The sequence below is a fragment of the Microchirus variegatus genome (assembly GCF_963457635.1).
Source record: "Microchirus variegatus genome assembly, chromosome: 9".
NCBI lineage: Eukaryota > Metazoa > Chordata > Actinopteri > Pleuronectiformes > Soleidae > Microchirus > Microchirus variegatus.
In genome coordinates, this window is record NC_139810.1 from 3,577,718 (window position 1) to 3,605,217 (window position 27,500).

The following is a 27,500-nucleotide window of genomic DNA, read 5'->3' on the forward strand; positions in this document are numbered from 1 at the left end:
CAGGTCCAGTTCTCTCAGGTGTGAGGGGTTGGACTTCAGAGCTGAGACCAGAGAAGAACAGCTGATCTCTGACAAACTGCAGTTCCTCAACCTGAATAAAGAATAAAAGATGAGACTTTAGACAACGACTGTGTGTGTGTGTGTGTGTGTGTGTGTGTGTGTGTGTGTGTGTGTGTGTGTGTGTGTGTGTGTGTGTGTGTGTGTGTGTGTGTGTGTGTGTGTGTGTGTGTGTGTGTGTGTGTGTGTGTGTGTGTGTGTGTGTGTGTGTGTGAGAGAGAAAGTGTGTGTGTTGTTGACAGGATCTAGAAGCTCGAGAACTGTTTTTGTTCCTTATGATGAGGTCAAATCTAAAAACACTTTAGTTTTTGTACTTTACTTTCTTTTAAAAAAAACTGTGAGATGTAGTTGATTTCTTTTTCCTTTTTATTCATTTTACCTGTTTTTGTCACAAAGACAATAAAGATCAAAAAAATGTTTTTAAAGAAAACATCTTTTCTCATTTTGTTTGCACAGTGTTCAATATTAGATATCGTAAAAAATATCAAATCTGACGTCAAATATTGTGATATACGATAATATCAAATATCTAAAGACTAGTTTAATGTTAATGAAAGTTAAAAAAACAACATCAGCTTCAGTCAGTGAACTCACCCCAGAGTCTCCAGTCTACAATGTGGACTCTCCAGTCCAGAACACAGCAGCTTCACTCCTGAATCCTTCAGTTCGTTCCCACTCAGCACCAGTTCTCTCAGGTGTGAGGGGTTGGACTTCAGAGCTGAGACCAGAGAAGAACAGCTGATCTCTGACAAATTGCAGTCACTCAACCTGAATAAAGAATAAAAGATGAGACTTTAGACAACGACTGTGTGTGTGTTGTGTGTGTGTGTGTGTGTGTGTGTGTGTGTGTGTGTGTGTGTGTGTGAGAGAGAGAAAGTGTGTGTGTGTTGTTGACAGGATCTAGAAGCTCGAGAACTGTTTTTGTTCCTTATGATGAGGTCAAATCTAAAAACACCTTTTAACTTTAGTTTTTGTACTTTACTTTCTTTTAGCTTCAGTCAGTGAACTCACTCCAGAGTCTCCAGTCTACAATGTGGACTCTCCAGTCCAGAACACAGCAGCTTCACTCCTGAATCCTGAAGATTGTTGTCACTCAGGTCCAGTTCTCTCAGGTGTGAGGGGTTGGACTTCAGAGCTGAGACCACAGAAGAACAGCTGATCTCTGACAAACCGCAGCGACTCAACCTGAATAAAGAATAAAAGATGAGAAGTTACTGCTTGAAAGCAGTCAGTGTTTGATCATGTGTTCAGAGCTGAGACCACGACTTCACACTCTGAGAGTTCACAATAATCCAGTCTGTGATTATAGAAAAATATCACACTGCATGAAAACCCAGATTATCGGCGCCGCTCACGCCAGATAACTGCCCCGAACGCCCGTGATTCTCAGCCATTATCAGCCGTCCTCCGCGACGTTCGCCTGTTCCCCATAACGCCCGATCATAGTTGAGAACGGACGGGGGGGGCGAACCCCCGCTAGGTGCTAACGGCTCTAATAAGCATATCAATGTAGCGATCGTCAGCAAGTAGGTCTAACTCCGGGCCGGAGTAACCACGCCATCCCTCCCCTTACCATTACGGGCACTCCCCTTACACGCGGGCACGCCTCCTCAACACTCCCCTTACACGCGGGCACGCCTCCTCAACACTCCCCTTACACGCAGGCACTTCTCCTCTGACGTGATGACGTTTGCTTTTGTCGAAACTTTATTTATACACGCGTATCCCATGCAAACTCATTGACAGAGACTTTTTACCACGGTGTGCGACAATAATAGAGACGAATAAAATACTCGCTGACATTTATGAACACATAAGTGTACTTTGTATGCAATTTATGAATAATTAAAGCCACTTTGTAAACTATTAAATAATATAGCCAAACTGCTAAAATATATAAATGCAGATTATACACATACACATAATTATCACGTTTCTGATATAATAATCACGTTTACAAAATAAAGTATCACGTTCATAAAATATAATTATAACGTTTATAAAATATAATGATCACGTTTATAAAATATAATGATCACGTTTATATATTACAGTATCACATTATAACGTGATACTGATCCCCAAAAAACATTTCCACTGTGACGGCAATAGCTTCTGTAAAATGTAACGTTTGTGAGTAATTAGGGTTCGAGCACGACTGTGCAAGAACCCTATTGTAATTGAAAGAGTTATTATTATTATTATTATTATTATTGTTATTCTTCACACGAAGAATGTGCTTTTTTGAAGGCCTAAACGTATCCCAAACCTCGCAAATTTTTGGGACAACATCAGACCTGGCTTAAATCGCCGAACGAAAGTGGTTCGGTGAATGTGCGTCAAAAAATGGAAGTGGGCGGGGCTTCAGACTGACGCAAAAAAGTGCTACTAGGTCAACTCCTGTCGGGTGTAACGTACATGAACGAAACTTGGTACACACGTTCATTAGTTTTATTTATTTTTGCAAACTTCCATGATCACAGCAAACTGTAGGTTATAACAAGTTGTGTTTAATATCCTACACTTTTTGAATGTCTTATTAGTCTGTTTGACAGAAAAAGTATTAGAACTATAGAAGTCTACTTGTTCTGTTTTTACACTCCCATGAGGTACAACTACAAAATCACTCAACAAAGCTTTCAACAAAATCAACAATAAACTAAACTATTGCTGATTATGTCATTAAGGAGTTGTTACCTATTTCCAGGTAGATATGTGAAACTCTGGTATCTGAATCAAACACAGTTGGACATCAGTGGATATTTTGACGAATGAAGTCATACAAAAGCTCTGAAACACTTGATTCTGCACAGAAAGTTGTATAACTTTCAAATCCATGTAATGAATACAAGAAATTAATGATATATTATTTTTATTCGTGTAACACAAAATAATCTTTTTACACTTTTGACAAAGAGCCCCTGCTGGAACAAGGGTCTTTCTGCATGGAGTTTGCATGTTCTTCCCGTGTGTGCGTGGGTTTTCTCCAGGTTCTCCGGCTTCCTCCCACAGTCCAAAAACATGCAGATTTGGGGATTAGGTGATTTGGCCGTAGGTGTGTGAGTGTGAGTGAACGGTTGTTTGTCTCTATATGTGTCCCTGTGATGGACTGGTGAACTGTTCAGGGTGTGACCTCGCCTATCACCCTATGTCAGCTGAGATAGGCACAGCACCCCCCGTGACCCTTCAGTGGAGGACAAAGTGGTAGGTAATGGACAGATGGATGGAAAACAGTTTGACTCGAATCACAGTCGCTGAAGAAAGTCCTCACTCTCTAAAGCGATCTGGAATCTGGCCAAGAGGCTTTGGAGTTTGAGCCTTGCTTCATCAGACAGGCTCTGGCTCTGAAGCTGTTCACTGAGCAGCGTTATCTCACTGATAAGACAAAATGATACAACAAAATGATGAAGTCATTAATGACACTCACATACATTTGGGAATATACACTGCTGTGAAAGTTGGTTTAACAGTTTTATAAACTATCTGACTCACCTCGAGTCAAACTTATTTCCACATTTGTACATCTCAGTGGCTTTGTCCAGGGAAATGGAGCGTACAACTGCCAGGGCGAAGATTAAGATTGTGTTGGACAGTGACCATGTGTTAAAAGGAGACATATGTAGTTATATAAAATATGTAGTCTTTGAATCAGTGTCTGATATCTCACTTCTGGCAAAAGTACATCCATGACAAAAGCCACTGGATCAGCATACTTCTTGTCTGTCTTTGTACTTTCAAGTACTCCAGACAAGAAGCTCATCACCTTGTCCACTTGGTCGTCTTCTTCAAAAAGAATGACGACCCAGGGAGACACTGTGCTGCCGCTGATGATTTTCTATAAATATATTATAGGTTTTTAGTTTGGGTATTCATATATAAATACAATAAATAAATAAATCCCACACAAAATGCTTTTTGACAAACTCACTTGAAGGTGTTGCAGCATGCCTTGATCCTCAGTTATCCCTTGAACTAACAGGCAACTGGACTCACGCCGTTTCTTTCTTGCCTGTTGGGCCCTTTCCTAAAATGAAATTATACAATGCATAAATATGCAACACTGTATATATTCAAGTACTTTGAATAAGACAATTTCTTTCCCTGATTATTTGCACTTCCTTACGTACCACAAGACTCTTTGTGGATGCATCATCAGAGCTGACCATAGTAACATCACTGCCCTAAATGGATACACAGATAAGTTTGAATGAGACAGAACACATCTGTGTGTTTACTGATGTATGAAAGAAATGCTTAGACTAACCAAGTCTTTTGCAGGAAAGATGTACGGCATCTTGCTGTATATATGGTCATCTGCATCCAATGGCACCTGTAGACGATCATCATCACAATCAGAATTGTGCCAGCATGTGTCATATGCAAATGTTGCAAATCTTCAAATGGCAAATCGGACACTGAAAAGTGTCTGAGTCACATTGCCTCAGCTCAGGGCCTGATCCAACAGGAAAGGTCATGTTGCTCTGTAAGAGAATTTTAATATTTAATATTTAATTATATTTCTTTTGTATTTTTAATAGGGAACATGTTTCATCGACAATCCAGTAGAAATTAACTGGATTACATTTGCCTATAAGACTTTACCTGTCCTAAAATATATGTAGGCTAACTGAAATTAAATAAATTTAACTGTTGACTGTGATTCAACAGAACTTTTTATCTCTAAACGTGAAATATATTATTCATTATCAAATGTTTCATCTTTACAATTGTAGAACTGAGGTCACGTTTTCAAATTAGCAAAGCTGTGTGCAACTTCAGTCATTTAAAGATTTAAAAAAATGACTAGATAAAACTAAATAAAGAGCATGTAGTTTATCGTAAACGTTTCTTAGTGGAAAATGTGACTCACTTTGTCAATGTTATAACCTGTATGAGTAAAGGCATTTAAGAAATCATTAAAACAAACTAGAAAAAAAAATCGCTTCTCTTGCTTTCTGATACAGTCACTACGGTTATAACATGTAGACACGAGTCACGACTGGTTAGCAAACTAAACTTAATTGACTTAATCTATAATGTATAAATAACGACAATAAAGTGTTCAATATCAAACTGTGTATTAAACCATTCTTACCTTTTCATTCCGTCATTTTTAGAACTTGTGTTGTTCTGCAGCTTTCCTCTTTCTAACTTCTCGCTTCTCGTCCTTCTTCAAATACGACAACGTCATCACGTCAGGCGTGATCTCTCACCTAATCAGTGTTGAGGAGGCGTGCCCGCGTGTAAGGGGAGTGCCCATAATGGTAAGGGGAGGGATGGCGTGGTGACTCCGGAGACCTGCTCTGACTGACACATACAACCATTGGATGAACGCACACACAGTTCCACAGTAAAATCCTCTGTGATTGGACAGCAAACCCCTCACTCATTGGTCACCTTTGGAACACATGGTCATTTGCCCCTCCCATTTTTAATAATGATTATAATATTATAGATATTGATAATATTATTAATGATACTACTACTAATTATTCTTATTGCTATCATTATTTAGTGATAACTCCACATCACAATAGAGAATAAGAGACATAAGAAAGTACATATAGAAAGTGAAGCTTTATTTAAATAAACAAAAACAAATAACAAACATGCTTTACGAAAAATCTCTCTTGGCTGCTTCAGGGTCAGAAGTTGGAGCAGGTCTTGCAGAGAGTGGTCCATTATGCAGCCTTCTGTGGTGGGTTGTTCAGTATTCTGGGTCTCTCTCCAGCCTCTCTTGTTGAAGGATGGAGGCTGAATATCCACCCAGCTTCTCCATCAGCTGAGCCATCAAATCAAATCACATTTTATTCTAATTTTTAAATTTTAATTTAAAGCCCACAATTACAAAACAGTTTGTCCTCCATCCTCCTCATCAGACATCAGGTCAATTGTGATGCCCCTGCAGAAGTCCATCTCATCCTTGGTTAAAACAGCCCTCCTCGCTTCCAGCAGCTGGAAACACAAGTAGTACAATTAGTGCTGCTCCATTTGCGTATATATACACACACGTATGTATGTATGCGTTTGTCTAATTAACCAGTTAGTTTAGTAAAATGTTATAATTTGTACTTAGTATTAAGGTCAAGAAAAAACACTTTTAAATCATGCACTGATTTCAATCGTACCCTCTTTCTTCTCTGTCTGCTCCGGGCTGCACCTCTCACTGCTCCTGATTGGGCCTCAAGGTCTGGCTGACTTTATCTGTTCATATGTAAGTTCTTCTGGAGTGTCTCATAGTGTCTTACATGCCGCTGACAAAAAGAGAGGCAACAGGCATTAATATATATATATATATATATATATTTAAAAAAACACCACAAACTATATCTAGATTTATCTGGGCCGGAAAGAGACCGAGGATCAGGTATAAGACACTTCAACTACCAAAAGAAGAGGGGGGACTATCCTTGCCTAATCTGAAACAGTACTTCTACGCAGCTCAAGTAAAGTTCCTGGTTTCTACATGCTGCCTCCTATATCAGGCAAGATGGAAAGACATAGAGGCCAAGATGGAAAGTTTCCAGATTCAGGCAATACTAGGGGACATAGCAAACAAATTGGCTCAACAAAGCAATAATGAAATTATTAAACAAACATTGGCTATCTGGAGCAAGATGGTTAAGGAATACAATATGGAGGGAGACATCAAATTATTAATTTGGCCTGCTCTAGACCCCAGATTCGAACCAGGAATCAGTGATGCTGGATTCAGGCGATGGTGTGACAGGGGCATCACAGCAGTATGCACAATAACTCACAGAGGGCTCTTAAAAAGTTTCAGTGAGCTACAGAAGGAATTTGGACTGGAAAACAAGGATTTTTTCCGTTACCTGCAATTAAGAGATTTTTACGAGAAAAGAATCAAACCAACATTGTCCAAAGAGGACAATGCAGTGGTGGATACTCTGACTGTAGCCTACAAAAAGAAGAATAGGAAAATAATATCTAACATTTATCAAGGTCTTCAGAAGCAGAAAGGGATCAACACAGGATACATTAAAGCAAAATGGGAGAAAGAACTAAACATGGAAATATCAGAGGAGGAGTGGCGTTCTATGTGGAGTGCACAGCATTCATCTACGAGTTCGAAGAAATGGAAAATATTTGGATGGAAGAACTTGATTCGTTTTTTCATTACACCTCATATAAAAAGCAAATTCTCTCAATCTCAAGAACAGTGCTGGAGGCAGTGCGGAAACATGAACGCAGATCACTCCCATATATTTTGGCTATGTCCAAAAATTCAAACCTTTTGGAGTTGTGTAAGTACCACTGTGGCAAAGATTTTGGGATACACAATTCCTAATAATGTGATGGTCCTCTATTTCTGTGTCTTTAATGAAAATGTGGTTGAAAAAAAAGATTGGTATCTGTGTAAAATAGTGCTGATGGCTTGTAAAAAAGTTATAACAAAATACTGGTATAAATCTGAGTCTCCAAGCATTAACCAATGGATGGACAAAGTGAAGGAAATGTGCTTCATGGAAAAGATGACTTTCTCTCTCCGATCAAGAGGAACAATTTTTCCCAGGAAATGGGAGAAATGGACTGCTTTTATCAAAACAATTGAGGACGCTACACACTAACAAGTAAAATCACTGGACACTATATATAGGACTTTTAACTGAAGAGCCCCCATGTTTGTTGTTAACTTGTTTTCTCTTAAACTGAAAATGCTAAATAAAAAGTAAAAAAAAAAAAAAAAAACACCACAAACAAGACCATTTTTTTGATTAAAGTTACTTACATATAAAGGCTCCAGAGTCTACTCCACACACATCCGGCCTTGCAGAGTCACAGCAGAATTTTGGGGCGAGTCAAGCTGAGTCTGTCAGCAAATAAAAAATAGTCAGGTCAGATACATCGACTTATACTCCTACATAAAATGTCACGTTTTTTTCCTTAAAATCTTACCCTTGTATGGAGTCATAGCGCCTGTCGTTTCCCTCTGAGTTAAGAAAACGAGAGAAACATATTTACTGCAATTTTGGGATTGTGCACCCCTCTTTTCCTCTTCAAATCAGAACAGCCACGGTTTGTTGCTCTGGATCCACAGCTGCTTCCTCCAGAGACACCAGTCTGACCTCCATGGACGCCATTTTGGTGTCTGGGTCCCTATAGAGTAGATACATGTGTGAACATTTTATGCTCTTCAGTATTTGGATTCTACAAAATTACAATTCTACTTACTTTTGCTGTTCACATGTTCTTTCAAGGTCCCAATTGACAGCTGATTGGCACAGTTTTAGCGTCTGTTTGAGTGTCTGTGTGGATAAAATGACCCTGGAATGGAAAACAGTAAAGATTAAAATAATATTACGGCTCATACTAAAAAGACTGGCATTACTTTACTTGAATCTTCGTCATATTTACAATAAGTTGTTCTCTACTCGAACATAATACGAGTCTTTAGCTTTAGCTGCATATCTCAAGTGTTTCAACATATGTAGGATAATAAACACACATTTCCTTATGTTATGTTTACTGGCGTGAGAAACACACGCAAATGAAACACGGGCAAACACGTATAGCATTAGCACTTAGCCGCCTATCGCTAATGCTACACGACAGAACATATACACAAAGACAGTTTCATTGTTGGAAATACTTACAACTTGAGCTGCAGGTAATCCACCACGTAATGTCGACACTGGTCCTTCGTTTAGATGAAGTTGTGTGCTAAGTCCAGCATAGTACTGCCCGAAGTTTGAATAACACTTCTCTGTGAAGCGGTTAGCACACACGCGGAGTGTTTTGGGAATGTAGCAGCGGCATTCCCATCAAAAATAAAAGATATCCACTCCGCTTTTCTGTCCTCGTCGACAGGGAGAATGTGGAGTGTCTGGTGTTGGTTATTACAACCTAATACACAGCAAATACTTGCGGATTTATTATGAAACATGTTCTCAATCGATATACTCGGTTGAACGACGGTTCATATTTACATCCATGAGACAGACGCGCTGCTGTTTCTTCTTCTACCGCTTATATCCTTTTATAGGTGCACTACCGCCCCCTAGGTGCATTACCACCCCTATGACAGACAATTTGACCCTCTATCTGAACCAAGACCAGCTGTTATAAAGCAGTTTTTAGTTGTTAATGTCATGTCCAAAACCACTGCATTCAAACATGTCCTTGCTAAAGTTTCTTGGCTTCATCTCCATCCACACAGACATTTTAATGACAGCCAGTAGAAGTTTGGAGTTTGCAGGGAACAGACACATCACACCCAGAATGGTTTCTCCCTGTAGAACACATTGCTGGAAGATGTGTTGTAAACACATCCACTGTGCAGTTAAGCTGTACTAGAGAAAAGGTGACAGTAGTCATACCACTCTGCACGCTGGCTGAAATTTAGAACAATTCAGTTCAAGTCTTGTGGCACTTTCTCTGAAACTGCTGAAGTGTAAAAAAAAAAAAAAAAAAATTAGATTGTAGAACCTTCTCTTATTTTTGGGGGCAGTTTATATAGATATTGTTATACAATATAAAACATGTAAACTGTTTTAAACTGTCAGACACCTTTATAGATTTTTATTAAAGTTATTGTCTTATGTTTTCTCATCATTCATAGTAAAGTTACCATGAACAGCTGGGAATCTACACACAATGTTGATACATGGCATGACTAAGTTTAAAGGTGTGGTGGTATAATCCAGTTTTTAACCACATAATACAATTAAATAATACTCCAATTGTTCAAAGAAATAATGGGTCTTCAAAATGTAAACTTAAATTCCTTCTACAGGGAAACTATTGAGCAAAACTCAATGGCTCCTGAGACAGTAGCTATTCCATGGAGACACACACTCCTGATTTGCATTTGAACAGATCACAACATGGTCATTTACATATGAAAACCTTACCCGCTCCTAGGAGCTGGGGGGGTGACTTTCTCACCTAGACTGCAAGTTTACGGCAATTCCTGGCAGTTATCGGCAACTGACTGAAACACCCAGTTGACTGGGAGTTTGACGGCAATTCTCAGGGACGATAACTGCCAAAAATCCCACTTTTCATGCAGTGTCATATGTTGACATTTTCATCAACATCTTCTCTTGTTGTGTTTGAAACATCTTTCATGGAGTCACAGTGAGGTGTCCATCATGTCCACAGTCTGAGTGTGTGGAACACACCTGGGACCTGGACTCATGTCAAACTCAGACATGTTGGTTCGACCGAGTCCAGAGACACAGACCTGATCAGCAGCGACTTCACAGCTAATGGTTATTAACAAGCTAACGTCACTGGACGACTCTGTGTCTTAATGTAACGTCAGCAGACTTCTCTAGATCTGAACACGGACTGGTTCTGATCAGGTCTTTGGGTTTGCTTTGACCCGTGTTGGAGTCTAATCAGGTTTAGGTGAAACCAAAAAGAATCAAAGTCACATGAAGAGAAAGTTAACAATGAAACATTAACAGTAAATGACAAAATAAAGACGTTCAAAGCAAGAATCACAAGCAGCTGATAAATCTGCATCATTTAAAACATGAAATACAACACAGCTGACTGACAAAGTGAGAAGAATGAGAAGAATATTTGATCAACCATCACTGATTGATGATGTTATTGATCATGTATGAACTTACTTGGCCTTCCTGCAGTTCCTCACAGCTGGAATCAGTCTCTGTATTCCCTGGTATGATGTGTTGTACTTTTTCAGGTCCAACTCATCCAGAACCTCCTCAGACATCTGCAGCATGTAGGCCAGAGCTGAGCAGTGGATCTCAGAGAGTTTCTGTTCTCTGTCCTTTGACTTCATGAACTCTTGGATCTCCTGATGCACTGATTGGTCGTTCATCTCTGTCAGACAGTGGAAGATGTTGATGCTTCTGTCAGGTGAGATGTTCTCTGTGTTCATCTTCTTCAGGTTCTCAATGACCATCTGGATGATCTTTAGACTGTTCCGAGTCTGACCCAGCAGACCTCCTAAGAGTCTCTGGTTGGACTCCAGACAGAGTCCATGAAGGAAGCGAACAAACAGGTCCAGGTGACCATTTACACTTTGAAGTGATTTCTCCATGGCTGCTTTCAGGAAGACATCCAGAGAAGTATAATCATGTCTGAAGAAGTCCTGCAGTACCTCTGTCTTCCTGTTGGTGAAACAGTGGAACATGTAGACTGCAGCCAGAAACTCCTGAACGCTCAGATGAACAAAGCAGTAGACTGTTTTCTGGAAGATCACACTCTCTCTTCTGAAGATCTCTGTACAAACTCCTGAGTAAACCGAGGCCTCTGTCACACTAAGACCACACCGGTCCAGGTCTTCTTGGTAGAACATGATGTCTCCTTTCTGCAGATGTTCAAAGGCCAGCCCCCCCAGCTTCAGAAGAACGTCCCTGTCGGCCTCCATCAGCTCCTGTGGACTCGTCTCACGTCCTTTGTCGTACTTGTTCTTCTTCCTCTTTGTCTGAACCAGCAGGAAGTGTGAGTACAGGTCTGTCAGGGTCTTGGGCAGCTCTCCTCTCTGCTCTGTGGTCAACATGTGCTCCAGAACTGTAGCACTGATCCAGCAGAAGACTGGGATTTGACACATGATGTGGAGGCTCCTGGACGTCTTGATGTGTGAGATGATTCTGCTGGACAGATCTTCATCTCTGGATCTCTTCCTGAAGTACTCGTCCTTCTGGTCCTCAGTGAAGCCTCGTACTTCTGTTACCCTGTCAACACATGTAGGAGGGATCTGATTGGCCGCTGCAGGTCGAGAAGTTATCCAGATGAGAGCTGAGGGAAGCAGATTCCCCTGGATGAGGTTGGTCAGCAGCACGTTGACTGATGACCTGTGTGTGACGTCAGAAACCAGCGTCCTGCTGTTGAAGTCCAGTGAGAGTCTGCTTTCATCCAGGCCGTCAAAGATGAACAAAAGTTTACAGACAGCGAGCTTCTCTGCTCTGACCTTCTCTAATGTTGGATAGAAAACATGGAGCAGCGTGAGGAGACTGTGCTGCTGATCTCTGATCAGGTTCAGCTCCCTGAACGAAAGCAGAATCAGCAGATTCACATCCTGGTTTTCCAAACCCTCGGCCCAGTCCAGAGTGAACTTCTGCACCGAGAAAGTTTTTCCAACACCAGCGACGCCGTTGGTCAGGACCACTCTGATGCGCCCCTGGTGGTCAGGTAAGGCTTTAAAGATGTGGCAGCACTTGATGGGAGTGTCCTTGACCATCTTCTTCTTGGAGGTCGTCTCCAGCTGCTTCACCTCATGTTGAGTATTGACCTCTTCACTCTGTCCCTCTGTGATGTAGAGCTCAGTGAAGATCCTGTTCAGGAGGGTTCTACTTCCTCTTCCTTCAGTTCCTTCAGTCACATGTTCAAATCTGCTCCTCAGACTGATCTTATGTTCATCTAGAACCTTCTGTTCGTCTAGAACCTCCTGCAGACCAACATCTGCTGAAAGACAAGAGACAAAGTCAGACTGAAGAAAGAATCTGAGCAGCTGAGGATTATTTTCATCTTTTTCTCTCACGTTGTTGTTTTATGTTGTTTGTTGTCAAATGAAAAACTACAGTCACTTTCACTGTAATGACTTGAATAACTTTATTGTTAAAGTCTGAATCATTCTAGAATAACTGTGACGATTGTGAAGGAAAGAGAATCATCTGTATACAAGAGAACAATAATGATAGAAAAGCAGGAAAATGATGGTAAACCTTCATTTCTTCAACCTGCAGGGGGCAGCAGAGAGTTAAACTCCATCATCTTCATCATCACATGAGTAACATTTTTAACTTTTAGACATTTTTCTCCTGTTTTTTCCATTTTTAAAATCTGCTCGTGCTGATGGAAGCTGCTCTCTTTATGAGTCTTACTCTGTGGTCCACGTCCTGTCCTGGGTCTTTGTCCACACTGAGGACAGCAGGAGTCTCCTGGTGGACCAGACTGGTCCCAGTATGAGGAGATGCAGCGTCTGCAGAACCAGTGACCACAGCTGGTGGAGACTGGATCCTTCAGGACGTCCTGACACAGAGGACAGCAGGACGTCTGCTCGTCCACAGGAACAGCAAACTTGTCTCTGTGAAGACATGTCTTTATTACTAATATGTCAGGGACAGGTGGACATGTGTCTGTGAAGACATGTCTTTATTACTAACATGTCAGGGACAGGTGGACATGTGTCTGTGAAGACATGTCTTTATTACTAACATGTCAGGGACAGGTGGACATGTGTCTGTGAAGACATGTCTTTATTACTAACATGTCAGGGACAGGTGGACATGTGTCTGTGAAGACATGCCTTTATTACTAACATGTCAGGGACAGGTGGACATGTGTCTGTGAAGACATGTCTTTATTACTAACATGTCAGGGACAGGTGGACATGTGTCTGTGAAGACATGTCTTTATTACTAACATGTCAGGGACAGGTGGACATGTGTCTGTGAAGACATGTCTTTATTACTAACATGTCAGGGACAGGTGGACATGTGTGTGGCTGAGACAGTGAATGAAAACTCTTGTTTATTGACTGACGCAAATGTCGAGCTCAGTGACGACTGTGGACACGAGACAAACTTGTCCTCTGATCTGAGACACTTTATTGTCTTACAGTTTTGTCTCACCGTGTTGTGTGTGTGTGTCTTTGTGAGGACACAGAGGTTTGGTTGAGAACCTACACTTTTATGAATTTGACTCCTTCACAGGACAAACTGTCTCTTACTTTGTCTCTGAGGCTCCAGGTTCATGACTGAAGAACAGAGGTGTTCCCATAGACTGGTCACTCTTCACAGACAGACAGCGGGGTCCTGGAGTTTCTGCTCTCCGTCTCTGGTTGTGACTTCTGCAAACACAAACAGGGTTTTATATAGTTTAACTTCTTTTTCCCTGACCTGGATCTGTGAATCTTGTTCGTAGAGTGATAAAAATCTGTGAATTCTCCGCTGTTTACATAATCACGCTGACGCGCCGGTGCCGCTTTTCGGGGTTTTTTCCACTCCTGCGGGTTTGATCCATCTGTGTTTTAACTGTGTTTGGTGAACATAAGAATGGTTTATAAGAGTTTCTGACCTTTCTGTGGGTATGCAGCATGTCTGTGTTTGTTAAAGTTAGACATGGTTTTATAACGCTTTTGTCGCTGCGTCTGACGCTGCCCCGGTAGCGGGGACATCAGTAAAGAAGAGATTAACACGATTAAAAAACACAACGCGTTAATGATGGCTGTAATTAGTTAATCACAATTAAAGCGATAATTTGACAGCCCTAATAAAAATAAGTTTGGTAGCACTAACAGCTCATATCATGTGGCTGACTGGAAAAATAACTGGGAGTTAGAAAGGGCGTGTCGAGATTCTGTTTTCTCACATCGCGACACAGGTTCGTGGCTCTGAGTATCACGATTTCGATTTCGATACGCATATCGTTACAGCCCTACTTTAGACCAGTTATTGCACTTGTTTCCATCCCGGCGTCAAACACGAGTGTAGCGCCAGAATGAAGCCAAATTACAAGTGATGAAATCAAGTTTAACCCTCTCGGTCCATTTTGATAGTCTCGCTAGTTTTCCACGGGAGGACCATGGTGTGTGTGGGCCTGAAGTGAGGACAATATGAGGACAGAGGACAATATGTGGCCCTCAGAAGTCTGTTTAAGAGACATGTTTCAGTTATTTCTGTCATGTTAAAGTCCTGTTGCAGGGACATAACATAGCATCATAAAGCATACATCAACTGCATGGTGTTCAGGGATGAACAGTCTCTCCTTTTGAGATTGTACTACTTTTTTCAGCTACACTACAATTAATTGTGAGTAATGTAGCAGATTAGTTCTGAATGACAGGGTCCCTGCTATCACATGTTGTTATAATATAACATTTACATAATAAACTATAGGCTTCCCAAATGCTGTAATAAACTAAGCATGATGAGTTGAGCATATGTCAGCAACAGATGCTTAAAGGCATTTAAATGGAGTTTAGTGTTGGTGTTTGTATTATTCAAAGTTTTGATTCCAATATTTTGACTTTTATTGCAAATTAATATCGGCTCCAAATATCGGTTATCGGCCTCCTTGACTACTAATAATTGGTATCGTTATCGGCCCTGAAAAAAACATATCGGTCGATCTCTACTTTATTACTAAAATGTCAGGGACAGGTAGAAATGTGTCTGTGAAGACATGTCTCTATTACTAACATGTCAGGGACAGGTGGACATGTGTGTGTGAAGACATGTCTTTATTACTAACATGTCAGGGACAGGTGGACATGTGTCTGTGAAGACATGTCTCTATTACTAACATGTCAGGGACAGGTGGACATGTGTGTGTGAAGACATGTCTCTATTACTAACATGTCAGGGACAGGTGGACATGTGTCTGTGAAGACATGTCTTTATTACTAACATGTCAGGGACAGGTGGACATGTGTGTGGCTGAGACAGTGAATGAAAACCCTCGTTTATTGACTGAAGCAAATGTCGAGCTCAGTGACGACTGGGGACACGAGACAAACTTGTCCACGAGACACTTTATTGTCTTACAGTTTTGTCTCACCATGTTGTGTGTGTGTGTCTTTGTGAGGACACAGAGGTTTGGTTGAGAACTCCTGAAGACCTTCTACGACTCGGTAGTGGCATCAGCCATTTTCTACGCAGTGGTCTGCTGGGGCAGTGGCATCACAGCCGCAGACAGGAAGAGGCTGGACAGGCTGATTAAAAAAGCCAGCTCTGTCCTTGGATGTCCCCTGGAACCAGTGGAGGTGGTGGGAGAGAGGAGAATGGCTACCAAGCTATCATCTCTGATGGACAATCTCTCCCACCCCCTGCAGAACACCATTGCAGCACTGGGCAGCTCCTTCAGTCACAGACTTAAACATCCAAAATGTCTGAAGGAGCGTTATCGCAGGTCGCTCCTCCCTACAAGCACTGCTCTAAGTAGACCCCCCCCCCCACACACACACACACACACTCTCCACTCTCCATGTGCAATATACTGTTCATTTTTCATTGCTGTAATATACTGTATATATTTTTTCATAATGTACATTTTTTTAAGTGCAATATATTGTCATTTTTCATACTGTCAAATTTTTTATACTGTAGTTTTCTCATCAGTGCAATATCCATATCCTTATTTAATATCCTTATTAAATAGCTCAGCCTTGTTTCCTTACACTGTAAATACCATGTGCATACTGTGTATATTCTGCAGACCGGTTGTAATGTACATTCTACATTCTATTTTTAAACTTATTTTTATAGTCAGTGTTAATATCTTTATATATTCTATTTCTTTTTGGTAATGCATGTTTAATATTTATTATTCTTATCTTTATTGTCTTGCTGCTGTAACACTGGAAATTGCCCCACTTCGGGACGAATAAAGGACTATCTTATCTTATCTTATCTTACACTTTGATGAATCTGACTCCTTCACAGGACAAACTGTCTCTTACTTTGTCTCTGAGGCTCCAGGTTCATGACTGAAGCTTATAGGTGTTCCCATAGACTGGTCACTCTTCACAGACAGACAGCTGGGTCCTGGAGTTTCTGCTCTCCATCTCTGGTTGTGACCTCTGCAAACACAAACAGGGTTTTATATAGTTTAACTTCTTCTTCCCTGACCCTCTTTTTGGAGTCCCTGCTCATAAGCTCTATGTGAATTATCTTAGTATCAAAATAAAGAGAAAACTGTGTCAAAGTTAATCCACATGGAAAACAGCATAAATGATGGATTTTTTTCCCCTCACCTAAAAAATATAGCATTTTAAAGTAAATATCACCTTTGAAATATGCAGTATTGGCTTAAAAACACATTGAGGTCATGTAACAACATGTGGACATGAGCTGTGCAAAGTATGAGGCTGCTGAAGTGAAGCAGAGTAAAATGACAGAGGTTTTAGTAAAGGGATGTCTAGGCGTTCTCTAGTTTGACAAAACAAATTTAAAAAAGTAAGAAACTGGCTGTAAATGGATGCTCACTGTGTGGAGCGTAATAACAACTGTGACTCTGCAGCATGTTCAGTTGAACAGCGCCATAGCTCTGGCTTACATTGGACAATTTGGGTGATTGACAGCTTGTTTTAAACCTCTAATCCAATAGAATCAGTACCCAGCATTTGTGTTTAACACACAACCAAGTCTGTTGTTGTCTTGATCCAAGTTTCCTCATAATAAAGGTTTTTATGACGGTTGGTCAAACAGCTGAATGATCTGCTGCTAACACCCTTCACAGGACAAACTGTCTCTTACTTTGTCTCTGAGGCTCCAGGTTCATGACTGAAGTTTATAGGTCGTCCCATAGACCGGTTACTCTTCACAGACAGACAGCTGGGTCCTGGAGTTTCTGCTCTCCGTCTCTGGTTGTGGCCTCTGCAAACACAAACAGGGTTTTATATAGTTTAACTTCTTCTTCCCTGACCGTCTTTTTGGAATCCCTGCTAAAAAATGACATGCCCAAACTAAACAGAGTAAATTTCTGCAGTAACAAGCTCTATGTGAATTATCTTAGTATCAAAATAAAGAGAAAACTGTGTCAAAGTTAATCCACATGGAAAACAGCATAAATGATGGATTTTTTTCCCCTCGCCTAAAAAATATAGCATTTTAAAGTAAATATCACCTTTAAAATATGCAGTATTGGCTTAAAAACACATGGAGGTCATGTAACAACATGTGGACATGAGCTGTGCAAAGTATGAGGCTGCTGAAGTGAAGCAGAGTAAAATGACAGGTTTTAGTAAAGGGATGTCTAGGCGTTCTCTAGTTTGGCAAAACAAATTTAAAAAAGTAAGAAACTGGCTGTAAATGGATGCTCACTGTGTGGAGCGTAATAACAACTGTGACCCTGCAGCATGTTCAGTTACACAGCGCCATAAATCTGGCTTACATTGGACAATTTGGGTGATTGACAGCTTGTTTTAAACCTCTAAACCAATAGAATCGGGCCCCAGCATTTGTGTTTAACACACAACCAAGTCTGTTGTTGTCTTGGTCCAAGTTTCTTCATAATAAAGGTTTTTATGAAGGTTGGTCAAACAGCTGAATGATCTGCTGCTAACACCCTTCACAGGACAAACTGTCTCTTACTTTGTCTCTGAGGCTCCAGGTTCATGACTGAAGCTTATAGGTGTTCCCATAGACTGGTCACTCTTCACAGACAGACAGCTGGGTCCTGGAGTCTCTGCTCTGTCCTCGTCTTCCTCCACACAATCACTCATCTGCTGGACTTCAGTCATTCTGAGAGAGAAACAGACTGTGAGCTGACACTGACAGACACACAGACCGAATATATCCCAATATAAATATTTACAGAGCTCATTTGAGCAAAATAACTTGTGTAAATGTGTAAATGAGCTCCTCACTTACTTCTCACTGCTCCACTGATCATATTTAAAGCACTTTAAAGAGTTCCCTCTCAAACTCTGCAGTGGAAAATCTCCTTCATGTTTCCTGGAGGACGACTGATGTGGATCTGTGTTCAGTCCAGTGACCAATCACACCAGAGGAAACTGGAAGACAACAGGAGTTTTCTGTTAGAGAAGGTGTTTGATGAAATCTGCACTTCATGTTACTGACATATTTGTGTGCTATAGCGGCTTATGGCCAGTAGATGGTGCTAGGCTACTCTGCTTGTGTGTTATTGAAGGGCTGTTGCCTGCATTAAAGTCAGCTGAATGTTAGATATAGTTTCATGTGTTTGTGATATCCAGAGATATCACAAACACATGAGCCTCTGACTTTATCACATACACTTCTGATGGTTCAGCAAATCCTGCCTTTATTTACATTTTCCATGTGTCCATTTGAAGATTAGAAAACGTCACGCAGTAAAAGTACTTCATGCTACTTGTGCATGAAGTAAATAAAGTGTTTTTTGACCAATAAAATTGAAACCATCAACTATGAACACAAATCATGGATTTTATCTCACACAAAAGTCAGAATTTTGTTCAGTTTACCGAACTTTGACACTGGATTACTACAAAAGCACATAGTAAAATTACTAAATACTGATTGTACATGAAGTACAAAACGTACTAAGTACAATTAAATTTAAACATAACTACTACTACTTCAAATATAGACATGTGAACTTTGTCCCTGGATTACTCCAAAAGTACACAGTAAAGGTTTCATTTGACAACATTCTTTACTTTTTTTAATTGTTTAATTTAATCGCAATGATAATTTATAATCGTTTGGATTATTTAATCTAATGTATTCAACATTGTGTTCGCGTTGGACGGGACTTTATTTTGAAAACCGGAAATGAACTGCTTCATAACTTCATAACTTCAGAACACTTGTGAATTAAGTACTTAAAACCTCCTAAATGATGTCATTATTTTTTTCTATTAAATAAAATAAACTTTACTAATGCGTTTCATTTGACGTCACTGTTTCGTTTTTAATCAAAATGATCATTTATAAACGTCTGGATTATTAAATCTAATGTATTCAACGGTTTGGAGCGTTTGATGAGAAAAGAGAGAACATGGCGGAATTCACATTTAAGAAAAACAAACGACGACTGACCTGAGTTACGACAGGCTGAACGTTTCCATTCTAACTTGTTAGGATTAAGCAGTTTTTCACTTTGTTACTGTACTTGAGTACAAAATACACGTATCTGTACTTTACGTTGTTATTTCTAGCAACGTTTACTTCGAAAAGTACATTTTTATGCCAGAAAATGACTTCTGATACTGAGAGAGAGAGTTTTACTTGAGTAATATTATAAAAAGTGACTAAAAACTTCTACCAAAGTCATTTTCTGGTCACATACTTGTACGTTTACTTAAATATCACGTTAAGGTACTTCACACGGACCAAATCATCACATATTATCGTTATAATCACGTCAACACTCACCTTTCTGTCTTCATGCTGCGCAGTTAAAATGGCGACTGAAGCAAAGTCACAGAATACTTTCACTTTCACTGCTCCACCCATAGATATGTAAAGGGCAGATGTCACAATACATATGTAAAGGGTAGATGTCTTACCATAGATATACAACTTGTAGATGTCTTACCATAGATAATAAAGTGTAGATGTCTTACCATAGATATACAACGGGTAGATGTCTTAGAATATATATTTAAAGGGTAGATGTCTTACCATGGATCTACAAAGGGTAGATTTCTTACCATAGATATTTAAATGGTAGATATCTTACCATCATCTATAAAGGGTAGATGTCTTACCATAGATATTGAAAGGGTAGATGTCTTACCATAGATATTTAAAGGGTATATGTCTTACCATCATCTATAAAGGGTAGATGTCTTACCATAGATATTGAAAGGGTAGATGTCTTACCATAGATATTTAAAGGGTATATGTCTTACCATCATCTATAAAGGGTAGATGTCTTACCATAGATATTTAAAGGGTAGATGTCTTACCAAACATATTTAAAGGGTATATGTCTTACCATATATATATGAAGTGTAGATCATAGATATACAAAGGGTAGACACACACACACACACACACCACACACACACACACACACACACACACACACACACACACACACACACACACACACACAAGAGATAGATGATGTAGAGATGGATCATGTAGAGATGTAGTTAGATGATGTAGAGATAGATGATGTAGAGATGTAGAGTAAGATGATGTAGAGATAACTTATGTAGAGTTAGATGATGTAAAGATAGATCATGTAGAGATGTAGAGATAGATTATGTAGAGTTAGATGATGTAAAGATAGATCATGTAGAGATGTAGATATAGATCATATAGCGATGTAGAGCTAAATGATGTAGAGATGTAGTTAGATGACGTAGAGATAGATGATGTAGAGATGGATCATGTAGAGATGTAGTTAGATGATGTAGAGATAGATGATGTAGAGATGTAGAGTAAGATGATGTAGAGATAAATTATGTAGAGTTAGATGATGTAAAGATAGATCATGTAGAGATAGATCATATAGGGATGTAGAGATAAATGATGTAGAGATGTAGAGATGTAGAGTTAGATGATGTAGAGATGTAGAGATAGATGTAGAGTTAGATGATGTAGAGATGTAGAGATAGATGATGTAGAGGTAGATGTAGAGTTAGATGATATAGAGATGTAGAGATAGATATAGAGATGTAGAGTTATATGATGTAGAGATGTAGAGATAGATGATGTAGAGATACAGAGTTAGATGATGTAGAGATAGATGATGTAGAGTTAGATGATATAGAGATGTAGAGATAGATGATATAGAGATGTAGAGATAGATGATATAGAGATGTAGAGATAGATGATGTAGAGATGTAGAGTGAGATGATATAGTGATCTAGAGAGAGATCATATGGAGATGTAGAGATAGATGACATAGAGAGGTAAAGAAAGATGATACAGAGATGTAGAGATAGATCATATAGAGATGTAGATATAGATGACACAGAGAGGTAGAGATCGATGCTATAGAGATAGATCAGATAGAGATGTAGAGATAGATGTGATCTGAATTTCCAGGATCACTCTTGTGTACTTTTACTGAAGTATAGCTGTCAATACAAATGTCTTCTTTTTCACAAACTTTTTCCACTATTGCTGCTGATTTAGAGAAACAGAAAACTTCACCATAGTTTGGATTAATCTGGTTTAAAAAGGGCTCAGTTTAACCCCAATGAAATGATGGCACAGGCTTTGCTTCAGCGGCTGCTTCCTCTCTGCTCATGTTTACTCTGGATTTGTCGGTGAATCATTAATTCAGATTCTTTGCTGGATGGTTTTTCTCGTCCTGTTACACATTAACCTGTTGCTTTCTTAAATAGGAAAGCTTTGCTTGTGCTTTTCTTGGTCTGAACTCGGGTGTAAACCTCTGATTAGCATGTGATTGATGTTTGATTTTTGGTGGTTTTGTGAATCTGGTTGAACTGAAGCTGTTTGAAGCGCTAACAAGGCTAACAGACGACTGCCACAGTGGTGGGTTCACATTTTAAACTCTACTTTAGTAAAAGTACATAAGCATTACCACTTCATATGTATATATAGTGTGTAGTATGTCATATATAAAGTATATTAAATTTGTAAAGTGAAAACTATTTGACTGTTTCCTGCGTCTGATGATAAAGTTTGAGGAAATCTCACTGTTTCATTCACCAAAGTGACGTGAAAACAGAGTTTAAACACAAAGAAACAAACGTCATCTTCTGAGGTGAGCGACGCGACCTCTCTGTTGTGTTGTAGTAACAGTGTGTCTCTGTGTTTGTGTTGAGGTACGACGGATACGTCTACAAGTCGCTGTCCAGTAAACCTCTGGGAAAATCTGCCTCCGACATGCAGCAATACGTCTTCATCTACAGGTGAGACGTTCAGGCGTTCACCTACGGTGAGACATTCACCTATGGGTGAGACGTTCAGATGTTCACCGACAGGTTAGACGTTCACCTACGGGTTAGACGTTCACCTACGGGTGAGACGTTCACCTACGGGTTAGACGTTCACCTACGGGTAAGACGTTCACCTACAGGTGAGACGTTCACCTACGGGTTAGACGTTCACCTACAGGTTAGCCCATGAGACGTTCACCTACGGGTGAGACGTTCACCTACGGGTTAGACGTTCACCTACGGGTTAGACGTTCACCTACGGGTGAGACGTTCACCTACGGGTTAGACGTTCACCTACGGGTTAGACGTTCACCTACGGGTTAGACGTTCACCTACAGCTGAGACGTTCACCTACGGGTTAGACGTTCAACCACCGGGTTAGACGTTCACCTACAGCTGAGACGTTCACCTACGGGTTAGACGTTCACCTACAGGTGAGACGTTCAGGCGTTCACCTACGGTGAGACATTCACCTATGGGTGAGACGTTCAGATGTTCACCGACAGGTTAGACGTTCACCTACAGGTTAGACGTTCACCTACGGGTGAGACGTTCACCTACGGGTTAGACGTTCACCTACGGGTAAGACGTTCACCTACAGGTGAGACGTTCACCTACGGGTTAGACGTTCACCTACAGGTTAGCCCATGAGACGTTCACCTATGGGTGAGAAGTTCATCTACGGGTGAGACGTTCACCTACGGGTTAGACGTTCACCTACGGGTTAGACGTTCACCTACGGGTGAGACGTTCACCTACGGGTTAGACGTTCACCTACGGGTTAGACGTTCACCTACGGGTTAGACGTTCACCTACGGGTTAGACGTTCACCTACAGCTGAGACGTTCACCTACGGGTTAGACGTTCACCTACGGGTTAGACGTTCACCTACAGCTGAGACGTTCACCTACGGGTTAGACGTTCACCTACGGGTGAGACGTTCACCTACGGGTTAGCCCATGAGACGTTCACTTACAGGTGAGACGTTCACCTACAGGTTAGCCCATGAGACGTTCACCTACAGGTGAGACGTTCACCTACAGGTAAGATGGTGATGAATGTAGATCTTGGTTTGTAATGATAGATGCAATAGAGATGGATACTATAGATATGTTGTAGTATAGAAATAGATGAAGGTAACCCTAAACTTGTATGTAGATTTAGCGATAGATGCTATAGAGATGTAGAGATAGATGCCCTGTCTACTTCTGTCCTCCTCCTACTTCATCTTCACATTCATGTCTTTTCCGTTCGTCCAATCAGAGAGCAGACGGTGAGCGTGATCGGTCAACATCAGTACGAGAGCAAGCCACGGGTTTTCACCAGGGAACCGTTCGCCGTTCAATTCCAGAACGGCGAAGCCAGTAAGTGGAGACTCTTCATCTTCATCACCAGCATCATCATCGCCTTCACTCCTTCTCTTCCTCCCTCGTTTCCTCTGCAGGAGTCAACAAGTTTGTTCTGGTTCCTCTTCATTCTGATCCGACTCAGGCCGTTCAGGAGATGAACCGACTCTTCGACGTCTTTGAGACGGTGACCAAGCTGTGGAACAACGTGGTGAGGGAACACACACACACACACACACACACACACACACACACACACACACACACACGTACGTCGTCACATGATGTTCACTACAGTGTGTGTGTGTGTGTAGAACGTGATGTTCCTGGGAGATTTCCACGCTGGTTGTGCGTACATGAAGAAGACGTACAAGAAAAACATCAAAATCTTCAAAAACACCACGTTCTCGTGGCTGATCGGAGACAAAGTGGACACGACCGTCAGTGAGGACACCAGCTGTCCCTTTGACAGGTATGTGTGTTTACTCGTACATACATCTTTGTTAAGCTACAGCGCCACGTACAGGCCTGGCATGAGTACTACAGTGTTTGGAGTGTGGATGAAAACGATTTTCACCGAAACGCGTTTGAGGAAAACTGTTGGTCATTTCTAAATGACAAAAGATCTTTTTGAGAAGGACACAGTAGGACACAATAGTTCACTATAGGACACAATAGGACATTATAGGATGCAGTAAGACATAATAGGAAACAGTAGAACACTATAGGACACAGTAGGACACAATAGGACATTATAGGACACAGTAAGACATAATAGGAAACAGTAGGACACAGTAGTACACTAAAGGACACAGTAAGACACTATAGGACACATTAGAACATAGGACACAATAGGACACAGTAGTACACTATAGGACATTATAGGACATACTAGGAAACAGTAGGACATTATAGGACACAGTAGGACACAATAGGAAATAGTAGGACACAGTTGAAAACAGTAGGACGCTATAAGACACTATAGGACACAGTAGTACACAATAGGACACAGTAAGACATAACAGAAAACAGTAGGACACTATAGGACATAATAGGGAACAGAAGGACACTATAGGACACAGCTGGACACAATAGGAAACACTAGCACACAATAGAAAACAGGACACTATAGGACACAATAGGAAACAGGACACTAAAGGACACAATAGGAAACAGGACACTAAAGGACACAATAGGAAACAGGACACTATAGGAAACACTAGGACACAATAGGAAACAGGACACTAAAGGACACAATAGGAAACAGGACACTAAAGGACACAATAGGAAACAGGACACTATAGGAAACACTAGGACACAATAGGAAACAGGACACTAAAGGACACAATAGGAAACACAAGGACACAATAGGAAACAGGACACTAAAGGACACAATAGGAAACAGGACACTAAAGGACACAATAGGAAACAGGACACTAAAGGACACAATAGGAAACAGGACACTAAAGGACACAATAGGAAACAGGACACTATAGGACACATTAGGAAACAGTAGGACATGTCTGGTCCTCACGCTCTGTCTCTCCTTAAAATGGCTGTTTTATGGGTTAAGACTTGGTTTTAGGTTAGAATTAGCTCAGGAATGTCCTCGCTAAGAATGCTGTACAAGAATGTGTGTGTGAGACAGACAGAGAGACACTGAGAGAATGTGGAATGTTAAAAATATTCAGAGGAAAATAACAATTCAACGATGACTAAATTAACCGTGAACTTTTGTGTGTGTGTGTGTGTGTGTGTGTCAGGATTGTGGTTCATGGGAGGGCGTTCCTGAAGGCGGTCGTTCCGTACTCCGCTAAGGTCTTCAACTTTGGAAGAGAACTCAATATCAAAAGGGACAAGGTACGTTTATCAGCCGGACGCGACGCAGAACACGTTCACGTCTTTATCTTCACTGTTAGACAGCTTTCCAACAGGAAACTGACGTTTGTAAACCACTCACTCTCCCACACCAAACCTCAAAGTCAGTGATTTTAGCTCGCGGGGACACAGGAGCTGCTGGTCTACTGCTGCCTCGTGTGGTCACTTTGTGTCACTGAAGTAAATCTGAAAGAAGATTTTCAAATGCCGAATTTACAAAATAAGACATTTGAACTTAGTGATGGAGGCAGCAGTGGATCAACAACTCCTGTGTGCTGTGATGTTAAAATCACCGATTTTCTCTATGGACTTTGGTGTGGGAGAGTGAGTGGTTTACAAACAGGAAAAGTCTTACAGTGAGATAAAGATGTGAACATGTGACGTAGATATCTTAAATGACTAAAATCATTTCTTTCCTTTAAAATAAACAAACTCTGACTTCCAGGTGATGGAGATAAGTGACAACTTACCTGTGGAGGTGAGACTGAAGAGCTCCGCCCTCCTCCTTCAGGCCACGCCCCTGTTGTTCCTCCTCAGCGTCATCCAGCTCCTCCTGTCTCTGTGAACCGTGTGTCGGGAAGGTCAGGTGATCACTGATCTCGTCGCGCCAGCGAGGTGGTTTTTTTTCAAACGATTCTCTGACGTAATCAGACTTCACTCGACGAACTTTCGTCGCGACAAACTCACACCGACAAGGACGCGGTTCTTGACACTCTGTGACCTGATGAACGAATGAATGAATGAATATGTAAACACGTGTCTGGATTATTATTGTTATTTCTTCTCAGGTGAAATTGTTTTTTTTTTTTATATATATATAGCGAACGCCAATATTTTATATTCCTCCTCATTCTGTTTTTGTCTCTGTACAGAATCTGATGTAAATATTTGAAAAATGACTCTTGTTTGTTTTTAATAATCAGTAAAGTTTTCTATGTTCAAATTGTTATTTTTTTGTGTACGTTTAAAACATGCAGATGTCTGAGCGCCCCGTATTTCTTTGTCATACTATAGTTATTTCTGTAGTATTTCTTTGTAATACTTTAGTTATTTTTATAGTAGGAGTGCAGGAGTGCCCATAGGTATATATTCCTAGAAGATTTTTCAGTTATGGTAATGCATGATAAAGAACGTAAAGGCTAACATAATACAAACACTGTGCAACCTCATGAGACACAACACAAATGTTTTATTGGCTGGCGAGGCTGACAATCACAACATCAAGCTACGCTAATGCTAATTGAAAATGAAAACATTTGCGTTGTGCCTCATGAGGTTGCACAGTGTTTGTATTATGTTAGCCCTACGCTAATGCAAATCGTAGCCTCGCTAGCTTACCTTTGGAAACAGGTTCGCCAAGTTAGCCGCAAAGTAGTAGCATGCTAATGCAAAATAACCGACGCCTCGTCGTTTCAGTATAGCACCCATGTTCTGCAGTGAACCGTGTGAAAATGTCTCACCCACGTGAGGACAGCCTCTTCACTCACTCCCACCTCTACGCTCCAGACAGCGCAGCTGCTGCTGATGAGCCGCTGCCTGCCTGGTGTATCGTGATAAATCAGCAAAAATTTAAATTCCTCAAAAAAAAGAAATTGAGAATCAAGGTGCATCCTTGATTTTCAATTTTTTGGAGGAATTTGAATTTCCGGGCCATGCTCAGCCCATATCTAAAGTCTTAGGACAATCTGACTAACAGTCAGCAAAATATGAATCTCACAGACAGACATATAGATACACTTGCTTTATAGATAGATAGATAGATAGATAGATAGATAGATAGATAGATAGATAGATAGATAGATCATAAGTCCCATAAAGTCCCATAAAAATTATAAATTATTATGTCAAAACAATGACATCATATTATAGTGATTCCATGTAAAATAGTTCTGTCAATAAAACATGAGTAAAAATGTATT

General features: G+C 40.5%; 3 protein-coding genes and 1 long non-coding RNA gene across 5 annotated transcripts in view; 1 reads left to right on the forward strand and 3 right to left on the reverse strand.

Moving 5' to 3' along the window:
- Positions 1 to 19,901, reverse strand: part of LOC310931839 (NACHT, LRR and PYD domains-containing protein 12-like) — a 23,933-nt gene extending 4,032 nt beyond the window's left edge. Inside the window, exons 1-10 of the mRNA XM_083895077.1 lie at positions 19,872 to 19,901; positions 18,366 to 18,508; positions 18,087 to 18,236; positions 17,250 to 17,369; positions 13,724 to 13,843; positions 12,876 to 13,078; positions 10,656 to 12,456; positions 1,069 to 1,242; positions 652 to 825; positions 1 to 91 (exon numbers count right to left, since the gene is read on the reverse strand). The exon at positions 1 to 91 is cut by the window's left edge and continues 86 nt beyond it. Coding sequence (XP_083751203.1) covers positions 1 to 91; positions 652 to 825; positions 1,069 to 1,242; positions 10,656 to 12,456; positions 12,876 to 13,078; positions 13,724 to 13,843; positions 17,250 to 17,369; positions 18,087 to 18,235 — 2,832 coding nt within the window. The 5' untranslated portion in view covers position 18,236; positions 18,366 to 18,508; positions 19,872 to 19,901. The remainder of the gene's footprint in view (positions 92 to 651; positions 826 to 1,068; positions 1,243 to 10,655; positions 12,457 to 12,875; positions 13,079 to 13,723; positions 13,844 to 17,249; positions 17,370 to 18,086; positions 18,237 to 18,365; positions 18,509 to 19,871) is intronic.
- Positions 5,837 to 7,837, reverse strand: LOC310931844. Its single transcript, XR_014592927.1, has 3 exons — positions 7,808 to 7,837; positions 6,186 to 6,311; positions 5,837 to 6,012 (listed from the first exon to the last, which is right to left on the reverse strand). It is a non-coding gene; the product is annotated as an uncharacterized lncRNA (long non-coding RNA).
- A 928-nt stretch (positions 19,902 to 20,829) lies between the features above and the next one.
- LOC310931766 (deoxyribonuclease-1-like) lies at positions 20,830 to 26,421 on the forward strand (the record flags this gene model as incomplete). The annotated part of the gene is made up of 7 exons (XM_083894995.1): positions 20,830 to 20,846; positions 22,244 to 22,330; positions 23,621 to 23,721; positions 23,802 to 23,914; positions 24,018 to 24,175; positions 25,467 to 25,563; positions 26,027 to 26,421. The coding sequence occupies 7 exons, from the start codon at positions 20,830 to 20,832 to the stop codon at positions 26,144 to 26,146; spliced, it is 693 nt and encodes a 230-aa protein (XP_083751121.1). The 3' UTR covers positions 26,147 to 26,421.
- Positions 26,422 to 27,399: 978 nt separating this feature from the next.
- Positions 27,400 to 27,500, reverse strand: part of LOC310931828 (NACHT, LRR and PYD domains-containing protein 3-like) — a 21,429-nt gene continuing 21,328 nt past the window's right edge. For both annotated transcript variants that reach the window (XM_083895066.1, XM_083895065.1), the window contains exon 13: positions 27,400 to 27,500. This exon is cut by the window's right edge and continues 898 nt beyond it. The gene's annotated coding sequence lies outside the window, so the exon portion shown is untranslated.